Source organism: Pyrgilauda ruficollis, unplaced genomic scaffold (assembly GCF_017590135.1).
Source record: "Pyrgilauda ruficollis isolate IOZ18807 unplaced genomic scaffold, ASM1759013v1 scaffold863, whole genome shotgun sequence".
Lineage (NCBI taxonomy): Eukaryota > Metazoa > Chordata > Aves > Passeriformes > Passeridae > Pyrgilauda > Pyrgilauda ruficollis.
The window spans coordinates 2,340-13,665 of NW_024530633.1; the positions used below are offsets into that span (position 1 = coordinate 2,340).

General features: G+C 48.8%; 1 protein-coding gene across 1 annotated transcript; it reads right to left on the minus strand.

Annotated features, from left to right (window-relative positions):
- Positions 1–911: 911 nt before the first annotated feature.
- On the minus strand, positions 912–8,166 carry LOC121364651 (spermatogenesis-associated serine-rich protein 2-like; the record flags this gene model as incomplete). Its single annotated transcript, XM_041488069.1, has 12 exons — positions 912–939; positions 1,248–1,303; positions 1,769–2,022; positions 2,225–2,327; positions 3,026–3,135; positions 4,122–4,180; positions 4,724–4,739; positions 5,184–5,273; positions 5,830–6,010; positions 6,593–6,642; positions 7,580–7,682; positions 8,061–8,166. Coding segments are annotated over 12 exons (1,156 nt in total), but the record flags the coding sequence as incomplete, so codon positions are not given.
- Positions 8,167–11,326: the final 3,160 nt, after the last annotated feature.

Genomic DNA, 11,326 nt, shown 5'->3' on the forward strand with positions numbered 1-11,326 from the left:
ATCCCAAATTTCGGCGCCTTCCCAAAAAAAATTCCCGATTTTTAAAGCTCCAAAGTTTTTATTGGATTTTTCTCAAGTTTTTGTTCGTTGAGGGGGAAAAAATTCCCAAAAAAAACAAATTTGGAAAAAAGATGGGAAAAAGAAAAAAGGGGGAAAATTGGGAAACCTCCCAAAATTCCCAAAAATTCGGGGCTGGGATTGGGGTTTGGGGAGGGGAGGGGGGAGGAAATTCCTGAAATAAATTCCAGAGAAAATCCAAAAATGCTGGAGTGTCGTGGGGGGGGAGGGGGGACACCTGGAATTCCAAAGGGAAATCCCAAATTCCAAAGGGAAATCCCAAATTCCTAAAGGGAAATCCCAAATTCCAAAGGGGAAAATCCCAAATTCCAAAGGGGAAAATCCCAAATTCCAAAGAGAAATCCCAAATCCCAAATGGAAATCCCAAATTCCAAAGGGGAAATTCCCAAATTTTGGGGTCAGGAAGAGACATCCCAAATTCCAGGGGGACATCCCAGATTTTGGGAGGCCCCAAATCCCAAATTTTCCCCCCCAAAATCCCAAACTTCCCCCCCAATTCCCATCCCGGCTCTTCCCTCGCTGCCAGCGCGAGGTCAGGGTTGGGATTTTGGGAATTTGGGGGGAAAAATTCCTGGATTGGGATAAAACCAAACCCCAAAAATCCCAGTGGGAAAAACACAGGAAGGGAGGGGGGGGGGAAAGAGGGGAAAAAAGAGGAAAAAATGGGGGAAAAAATGGAAAAAAGGGGAAAAAGAGAGGGAAAAAATGGGGAAAAAAGAGGAAAAAATGGGAAAAAATTGGGGGAAAAAAGGGGGAAAATGGCACAAAGTGGGAGCTGTAAACGTTCCCGGGAGGGGATCCCAAATCCCGATCCCAGATTTTGGGGAGGGGTCTCAGGAATTGGCCCCCTCGGGGCGGCTCCTGCGGGGGCCGGGGCGGCTCCAGGCGGGTTTGGGGTCCCCGGGGGGTTTGGGGGTCTCGGGGGATTTGGGGGTCCCGGGGTTTTTTTGGGGGGTCTCAGAGGAGTTTTTTGGGGGGATTTGGGGTTTTTTGGGGAGTTTGGGGGTCCCAGGGCTTTTTTGGGGGTCTCAGAGGAGTTTTTTGGGGGGATTTTGGTTTTTTTGGGGGGATTTGGGGGTCCCAGGGATTTTTTGGGTTTTTTTGAGGGGTCTCAGAGGAGTTTTTGGGGGGGATTTTGGGTTTTTTTGAGGGGATTTTGGGGGGGGCGCTGGGGGGAGGGGCGGGGTCCGGCTGCTCCCGGGGGTTTCCGGCTCCGCTGGGGGGGCTGCGGGAAAAGGGGAAATGACCCCAAATCCCAGGAAATGACCCCAAATCCCAATCCCAGAGAAAATCCCTGAATTGCCAAATTCTGGGAAGGGTGGGAGAGAAAAGGGGGGAGAACCTGGATCCCAAATCCCAGTCCCAGCCCCTCCGATCCCAGTCCCAATCCCAATCCCAATCCTGATCCTGATCCCAATTCTGATCCAACATTCCCAGTCTTGAACCCTCGATCCCAGCCCCAATCCTGATCCCCATCCAAATCCCAGAACTCCTGCTCCTTATCCCAAATCCCATCTGGATCCCAATCCCATCCTGATCCTTATCCCAGATCCCAAATCCCATCCTGATCCTGATCCCAGATCCCACATCCCTTCCCAAATCCTGATCCCGATCCCAAATCCCATCCCGATCCCAAATCCCATCCTGATCCTGATCCCATCCCAAATCCCCCCCCGTGTCCCGCTCCCACCTGTGGGGTCGGGGGTGGCTCCGTTGGGGCCGCGCCGTCCTCGGGGGGTCCCGGGGCTGATCCCGTCGGGAATTCCGGGAGTCCCAGGGGGGATCCCGGGGCTGATCCTGCTGGGAGCGCCGGGGCTGATCCCGGGGCTGATCCCGGGGCTGATCCTGCTGGGAGCGCCAGGGCTGATCCCGGGGCCGATCCCGAGGATCCGGGGCCGGAGCTGCAGCGGGAGCGGCTGGAATAGCTCGGCCTGGGGTGGGAAACTGCAGAGAGAGAGGCACTGGGAGCACCGGGAACGAGACCCCAGACCCGCCCTGGCCACATCAGGAGAAATTCCCACAGGATTTTCCCAGGATTTTCCATGGGATTTTCCCGGAATCCCAGACCCACCCTGGCCGAAGGCCGGGGCCATTCCCAGGGCAGTATTCCCAGGTTTTTCCCAGTTTTCCCGAATCCCAGACCCACCCTGGCCGAAGGCTCCGATGCTGCCCCTCAGGGCCTCGAGGTCGCAGCCGAAGCGCCCGGCCCGGCCCAGCTCCTCATCGAACTTGCGCTCGCTGACAAAGTGCTGGGAACGGGAACAACGGGAATTCCGTGGGAATGGGGCAGGGACAACGGGAATTCCGTGGGAATGGGGCAGGGACAACGGGAATTCCTTGGGAATGGGGCAGGAACAACGGGAATTCCGTGGGAATGGGGCAGGGAACAATGGGAATTCCTGTTGGGAATGGGGCAGGGACAACGGGAATTCCGTGGGAATGGGGCAGGGACAACGGGAATTCCTGTTGGAAATGGGGTGAGAATTCCCAGGGGATAGGGGTCAAGAATTCCTATGGGATTTGGGTCAGGATTTTTATGGGATTGGGATCAGAATTCCCATGGGATTGGGGATGAATTCCCATGGGTTGGGCTTGGAATTCCCAGGGGATTTGGGCCAGGAATTCCCAGGGGATTTGGGTCAGGAATTCCCAGGAGACTGGGGCAGGAATTCCCACGGGATGGACTCGGAATTCCCAAGGGATCTGGGGCAGGATTTTCATGGGATTGGGGTCAGGAATTCCCAGAGGATTTGGGCCAGGAATTCCCAGGAGACTGGGGCAGGAATTCCCACGGGATGGACTCGGAATTCCCAAGGGATCTGGGGCAGGATTCCCATGGGACCTGGGTCAGGAATTCCCACGGGATTTGGGTCAGGAATTCCCACGGGACTGGGGTCAGGATTCCCACGGGATCTGGGTCAGGAATTCCGGGAATTCCCGGGCCCACCTTGATGTCAGCCCGGAGCTCCTGCAGCTGCTCCTCCGACATCCCCGGGGCCGCCTCGGTCAGCGCGCGCAGCGCCTCGGCCCGGCGCTGCCGCAGGGCCAGCAGCTCCACTGGGAACGGGATAAAAACGGGATAAAAACGGGATAAAACACCGGGAATTTGGGAAAAAACAGTGAGGATTGGGGATAAAACACCGGGAATTTGGGATAAAACACTGGAGATTCCAGCCCAGCGCTGCCGCAGGGCCAGCAGCTCCACTGGGACGGGAAAAACGGGATAAAAATGGGATAAAAACGGGATAAAACACCGGGAATTTGGGATAAAACACCAGGAATTCCAGCCTGGCGCTGCCACAGGGCCAGCAGCTCCACTGGGACAGGGAAAAACGGGGTAAAAACTGGGAATTTGGGAAAAAACAGTGGGGACTGGGGATAAAACACCGGGAATTGGGGATAAACACTGGGGATTGGGGATAAACCATTGGGGATTGGGGAATAAACACCGGGAATTTGGGAAAAAACAGTGGGGGTTCCAGCCCGGCGCTGCCGCAGGGCCAGCAGCTCCACTGGGATGGGAAAAACGGGATAAAAACGGGATAAAACACCAGGAATTTGGGATAAAACAGTGAGGATTGGGGATAAAACACTGGGAATTGGGGAATAAACACCAGGGATTTGGGATAAAACACTGGGGATCCCAGCCCGGCGCTGCCGCAGGGACAGCAGCTCCACTGGGATGGGAAAAACGGGATAAAACACTGGGAATTTGGGAAAAAACATTGGGAATTGGGGATAAAACATTGGGAATTTGGGATAAAACACTGGGAACTTGGGATAAAATTTTGGGAATTTGGGATAAAACATTGGAAATTTGGGATAAAACACTGGGAATTGGGGATAAAACACTGGAAATTTGGGATAAAATTTTGGGAATTTGGGATAAAGCATTGGGAATTTGGGATAAAATTTTGGGAATTTGGGATAAAATTTTGGGAATTTGGGATAAAAGATTGGGAATTCCAGCCTGGCGCTGCGGCAGGGAGAGCAGGTCCACTGAAAATGGGAATTAAAACGGGAATTTTGGGAATTCTCCTCACTTGCTTCTGCCTTGACTTTGTCCATCTCGGCCAGCAGAGCCACCTCCCGATCCATGAGGCTGGAGAGGGGAAAAACAGGGAAAAATGGGGGAAAATGGGGATAAAACGGGGAAAATGGGGAAAAACAGGGAAAAAACAGGGAAAAATGGGAAAAATCAGGGAAAAAACTGATTTTTCCCACTAATTTCCCAATTTTTCCCCATTTTTTTCTTGATTCTTTTGTGATTTTTTCCTGATTTTTCCCACAATTTCCCCCATTTTTTTTCTTGATTTTTCCCACTAATTTCCCAATTTTTTTCCTGTTTTTTCCCCAATTTTTCCTAATTTTTCCCTGATTTTTTCCCAATTTTTCCCCAATTTTCCCCCATTTTTTCTTAATTTTTTGCAATTTTTTCCTGATTTTTCCCACAATTTTCCCTTTTTCCCCTGATTTTTCCCTGTTTTTTTTTCCCTGATTTTCCCCTGATCTTTCCAGATTTTTCCCCAGATTTTTTTCCAATTATTTCCTTTTTCCCCAATTTCTTCCCCTGATGTTTCCTGATTTTTCCCAATTTTCCCCTGATTTTCTCCCATTTTTCCTGAGTTTTAATGATTTTTCCAACTTATCCCAGATCTTTTCTGACTTTTTCCAGATTTTCCCCAAATTTCCCCCAAATTCTTCCTGATTTTTTCCTTATTTTCCCCCAATTTTTTCCTGATTTGTCCCCAATTATTTCCAATTTTCCCCTGATTTTCCCTCTATTTTTCCCCAATTTTTTCTGCTTTTTTTTTTATTTTCTCTCCTGCCATCCCAGACTTTCCCACTTCTTTTCCCCAATTTTTCCCTATTTCCCATTTTTCCCTCCAAATTTCCCATTTTCCCCTCCCAAATCCCAATTTTCCCTCCCAAATTCCCATTTTCCCCTCCCAAATTCCCATTTTTATGTCCAAAATCCCCAATTTTCCCCCCCAAAATTCCCTTTTTTTCCCCACAAACTGCCCCCAAACCTTCCAAAATTCCCATTTTTCTGACCCCAATTCCCATTTTTCCCATTTTTTCCCATTTTTCCCCATTTTTCTCACCCAGTTTCCTCCCCCCGGGGGAGCCGGGGCTGCTCCGGAGGCTCCGGGCTTGGCTCGGGGCAGGAAAAGTTGGAATTCCGTTCCCCAGGGCTGGGAAAATCCAAAATTCCAAGAAAATCCCATCCCCAAATTCCCAGATTTCCACCAAAATCCCAATTTTCCCCCAAAAAATCCCAAATTTCCCTCAAATTTCCCATCAAAATCCCAATTTTTCCCCAAAATCCCCTTCAAAATCCCAATTTTCCCCCCCAAAATTCCCAGAATTCCCAAGTTTTCCCTCAAATCCCATCCCCAAAATCCTGGATTTTCCCCCATTCCCAAATTTCCCCCCCCCAAAATTCCCAGTTTTTCCCCCTAACATCCCAAATACCCCCAAAATTCCCCCCAAAATTCCGCCCCCATTCCCAGATTTCCCTCCTGAATCCCAAATTTTCCCCCAAAAATCCCAAATTTTTCCCTCAAATTCCTGGATTCTACCCCTGAATCCCAAATTTCCCCCCAAAAATCCCAATTTTTCCCCCCAAAAACCCCAAATTTCCACCCCAAAAATTCCCAGACTTCCCCCAAATTCCCAGATTTCCCTCCCAAAATCCCAAATTTCCCCCCAGAATTCCCCAATTTCCCCAGAATTCCCAAATTTCCCGACCTGCCCCAGGCTCAGGGAGCGACTCCAGGCTGGGGGAGCGGTTGCCATGGAAACCATTGATGGAAATTCCCAAGTTTTCCAATTTTTCCAGCTTTTCCCAATTTTCCAGCTTCTCCTCCTGGCCAGGGCCTGAGGGGGAGGGGCTGGGCTGGGCTTTGGCTTTGGGTTTTTTCTTCTTGTTCTGGGAAAAATGGGAAAAAATGGGGAAAAATGGGAAAAAAAAGGGGGGAAAATTCATGTTTTAATCAGGAAAAAATGGGGAAAAAATTGGGGGAAAGGGGGAAAAAATCCGTGTTTTAATCAGGGAAAAAACTGGGGAAAATTGGGAAAAAAATCCGTGTTTTAATCAGGAAAAAGTGAGGAAAAATTTGTGGGAAAGTGGGGAAAAAATTGGGAAAAAAATAGGTTTTAAATGGGGAAGAATTGGGGGAAGAAATTGGGAAAAAAGGGGAAAAAATTCTGGGAAATTGGGAAAAAATGGGGGGAAAATTGGGGAAAATCCATGTTTTAATTGGGAAAAAAATGGAAAAAAATTGGGAAGAAATAGGAGGAAAATGGGGAAAAAATTGGAAAAAAATTGGGAAGAAATAGGAGGAAAATGGGGAAAAATTGGGAAAAAAATTGGGGAAAATCCATGTTTTAATTGGGGTAAAAAAGGACAAAATTGGGAATAAATGGGGAATTTTTGGGGATTTTTTTAGAGATTTTTTAGGGATTTTTGTAGGGATTTTTTGGGAATTTTTGTGGGATTTTTGGGAATTACCTTTTTTTTCCCAGTCACCGTCCATTCCTTGAGCACCTCGCTGGCATTGCCTGGGAAAAAAGGCCTGCACTGCCCTGTCCCTAAAACCTCCTCCCAAACTCCCCCAAATCCCTTTTCCAACCCCTGAAATTCCTTCCAGCTGCCCCTAAATCCTTGAATTTCATCCCCAAAGCCCAGGATTTCCTCCCTGAATCCCAGATTTCTCTCTCAGCATTCCCAAAATTCCCAGATTTTCCAGGAATTTTTGGGAACTCCCAGATTTCTGACCCTCCATGATAGGCCTGCATGCTTTCTCCCCAAAATCCCCTCCCAAATCCCCCCAGAATTCCCTTTCCAACCCCCCAAAATGCAGAATTTCACCCCCAAACCCCAGAATTCCCCCTCAGCATTCCCAGAATTCCCAGATTTTTTTGGGAATTCCGGGATTTTTTGGGAATTCTGACCCTCCACGAAGGCCTGCACTGCCCTGTCCCTAAAACCTCCTCCCAAACTCCCCCAAATCCCTTTTCCAACCCCTGAAATTCCTTCCAGCTGCCCCTAAATCCTTGAATTTCATCCCCAAAGCCCAGGATTTCCTCCCTGAATCCCAGATTTCTCTCTCAGCATTCCCAAAATTCCCAGATTTTCCAGGAATTTTTGGGAATTCCCTGATTTCTGACCCTCCATGATAGGCCCGCATGCTTTCATCCCCAAAATCCCCTCCCAAATCCCCCCAAAATCCCCTCTCCAACCCCCCAAACCCCAGAATTCCCTCTCAGCATTCCCAGAATTCCCAGATTTTTTTGGGAATTCCAGGATTTTTTGGGATTCCCCCCCTCCATGATAGGCCTGCATGCTTTCATCCCCAAAATCCCCTCCCAAATCCCCCCAAAATTCCCTTTCCAACCCCCCAAAATGCAGAATTCCACCCCCAAACCCCAGAATTCCCCCTCAGCATTCCCAGAATTCCCGGAATTTTTGGAATCCCGGGATTTGGGGCACTCTGACCCTCCATGAAGGCCTGCACTGCCCTGTCCACGGCGTTGTCGAAGTGCTGCAGCACCAGCACGATCTCGGTGTTGCTGCGGTTGGGAACCACGGCCCGCACGGCCTGCACCTGGGAAACATGGGAAAAACATGGGAAACGTGGGAAAACGTGGGGAAAACATGGGGAAAACATGGGAAAGACATGGGGAAAAACATGGGGGAAACGTGGGGAAAACGTAGGGAAAAGCATGGGGAAAATGTGGGGAAAACGTGGGGAAAAATGTGGGGAAAAATGTGGGGAAATCTGGGGAAAACATGGGGAAAAACGTGGGGAAAAATGTGGGAAACGTGGGGAAACGTGGGGAAAATGTGGGGAAAATGGGGGGAAAAACATGGGAAAAACATGGGAAAGACATGGGAAAAACGTGGGGAAAAACATGGGAAAAATGTGGGGAAATCTGGGAAAAACATGGGAAAAACATGGGAAAGACATGGGAAAAACGTGGGGAAAAACCCTCATGTTCTCGGAGGCGCCGCCCTGCGCCCGCACGGCCCCGGAGCGAGCGTCGAACACGAAGCCCGAGGGATCTGCGGGAAAGCCCGGATTCCTGGGAATGCTGGGGACTCCCACCAATCCCTGAATTCCCGCTGTCCCAGTCCCCAAATTCCCACAAATCCCAATCCCCAAATTCCTGGGAATGCTGGGTTGGATTCCCACCAATCCCTGAATTCCCACAACTCCCAGCCCCAAAATTCCCTGGGAATGCTGGGCTGGATTCCCACCAACCCCAATCCCGAAATTACCGCAAATCCCACAATTCCTACAGTCCCAATCCCTGAATTCCCACAAATCCCACTCCCAAAATTCCCACTGTCCCAATCCCCAAACTCCTGGGAATGCTGGGCTGGATTCCCACCAATCCCTGAATTCCCACAAACCCCAATCCCAAAATTCCCACAAATCCCAGCCCCAAAATTCCCACAAATCCCAATCCCCAAATTCCCACAATCCCAATCCCAGAATTCCCTGGGAATGCTGAGCCTGGATTCCCGCAAATCCCACTCCCAAAATTCCCACAGTCCCAATCCCAAAATTCCCACAAATCCCAATCCCAAAATTCCCGCAAATCCCAAAATGGATTCCCACCAATCTCTGAATTCCCACAAATCCCAATCCCAAAATTCCCGCAAATCCCAAAATTCCCACAGTCCCAATCCCCAAAATCCCTCCCTGATCCCCAAATTCCTGGGAATGCTGGGCTGGATTCCCACAAATCCCAGTCCCCAAATTCCCTGGGAATGCTGAGCCTGAACTCCCACAGTCCCAATCCCAAAATTCCCACTCTGATCCCAAATTCCCCAAGTGTTCCCCAATCCCAGAATTCCTGGAAATTGGGGAGCCCCAATTCCCATCCCGATCCCAAAATTCCCACCCTGATCCCAAATTCCCACCCTGATCCTGAAATCCCAATCCCCAAATTCCTTCCCTGATCCAGAAATTCCCACCCAAATCCTGAAATTCCCTCCCTGATCCCAAAAATTCCAGCCCCGGGAATTTCAATTCCCAAAAATTCCAGTCCCAGGAATCTCCAATCCCCAAATTCCAGAGGTTTCCCCCCCAATTCCCAATTCCCTCTCCCCAAAATCCCAAATTTTCCTCCACACTTCCTCCTTCCCCCCCCAAATTCCCAATTTTCCTCCCCATTTTCCCTCCAAAATCCCACATTTACCCCCCAAAATTCCCAATTTTCCTTCCAAAATCCCTCATTTCCCTCCCATTTCCCCCTAAAATTCCCAATTTTTCCCCTAAAATTCCCAATTTTCCCCCTAAAATCCCAATTTTCTCCCTAAAATCCCAATTTTTCCCCCTAAAATCCCAATTTTCCCCCCTATTTTCCCCCAAAATTCCATTTTTTCCTCCTTTCCCCCCCCCCCAAAATCCCAATTTTTTTTGGGCTCATCCTTTAGGATCCATCTGGCTGAGAAAATGGGAAAATGATCCCAGAAAATCCCTGGATTTTCCCTTGGGAAAGGGCTGGAATTGCCTCTCAATAATTAATTAAAGGCAAATAAAGACAAACGAGGCCCCTCCCCCCTCTGGCATTAACATTCCAGGGAAATTCTCCCCATCCCACAAAAAACCTGGAAAAACCTCCTGGAAAAAAGGGAAAAAAAGGAAAAAAGGGAAAATCCCTGGAAAAAAAAGGAAAAATTCCCTGGGAATTGTGGGGCTCAAAAAGGGAATTTTGGGGTTTTTTTTGCATTTAAATTCCCTTTTTTTGGGAATTTTGGTTGAAAATGGGGGATTTTTAAAGGGAATTTTGAGGGTTTGATCCCCCAAAAAAAAATCTGGGATTTGAGGGGGAATTCCCAGCGAAACTGGGATCCCAAAACCCCAAAAATTCCCTTTTTCCCCTCAATTTCCCAGCATTTTTCCCTGAATTTTCCCACAAAATCCCAGGAAAATCCCCAAACCCAATTTCCCCTTTCCCAATTCATTTTTCACCTTTTTTCTTTCATTTCCCCCCTTTTATCCCAATATTTTCCCAATTTTCCTCCTTTTTTCCAAATTTTCCAGCATTTTCCCACCTTTTTTCTTTCACTTTTCCCATTTTTTTCCCAATTTTCCTCCTTTTTTTTCCCCTTATTCCCAATTGTTCCCCTTTATTCCCAATTTTCCCCCTTTTTTCCCAATATTTTCCCTTTTTTCCCCAATATTTTCCCATTTTCTCCCCTTTTTCCCCAATTTTCCCCCAATTTTTTCCCAATTTTTCCTCCCATCTCTGGGAATTCCCAGGCAATTCCCCCTCCCCATTAAAAACCCCAATTTTTTTGGGATTTTTTGGGCTGAAAAATTCCCTGGGAATGCTGGGCTGGATTCCCACCAACCCCAATCCCGAAATTACCGCAAATCCCACAATTCCTACAGTCCCAATCCCTGAATTCCCACAAATCCCACTCCCAAAATTCCCACTGTCCCAATCCCCAAACTCCTGGGAATGCTGGGCTGGATTCCCACCAATCCCTGAATTCCCACAAACCCCAATCCCAAAATTCCCACAAATCCCAGCCCCAAAATTCCCACAAATCCCAATCCCCAAAATCCCTCCCTGATCCCCAAATTCCCACAATCCCAATCCCAGAATTCCCTGGGAATGCTGAGCCTGGATTCCCGCAAATCCCACTCCCAAAATTCCCACAAATCCCAATCCCCAAATTCCTGGGAATGCTGGGTTGGATTCCCACCAATCCCTGCAATTCCCACAGTCCCAATCCCTGAATTCCCACAAATCCCAGCCCCAAAATTCCCACAAATCCCAATCCCCAAAATCCCTCCCTGATCCCCAATCTGAATTCCCACAAATCCCAGAATTCCCTGGGAATGCTGAGCCTGGATTCCCGCAAATCCCACTCCCAAAATTCCCACAAATCCCAATCCCCAAATTCCTGGGAATGCTGGGTTGGATTCCCACCAATCTCTGAATTCCCACAAATCCCAATCCCAAAATTCCCGCAAATCCCAAAATTTCCACAGTCCAAATCCCCAAAATCCCTCCCTGATCCCCAAATTCCTGGGAATGCTGGGCTGAATTCCCACAAATCCCAGTCCCCAAATTCCCTGGGAATGCTGAGCCTGAACTCCCACAGTCCCAATCCCAAAATTCCCACTCTGATCCCAAATTCCCCAAGTGTTCCCCAATCCCAGAATTCCTGGAAATTGGGGAGCCCCAATTCCCATCCCGATCCCAAAATTCCCACCCTGATCCC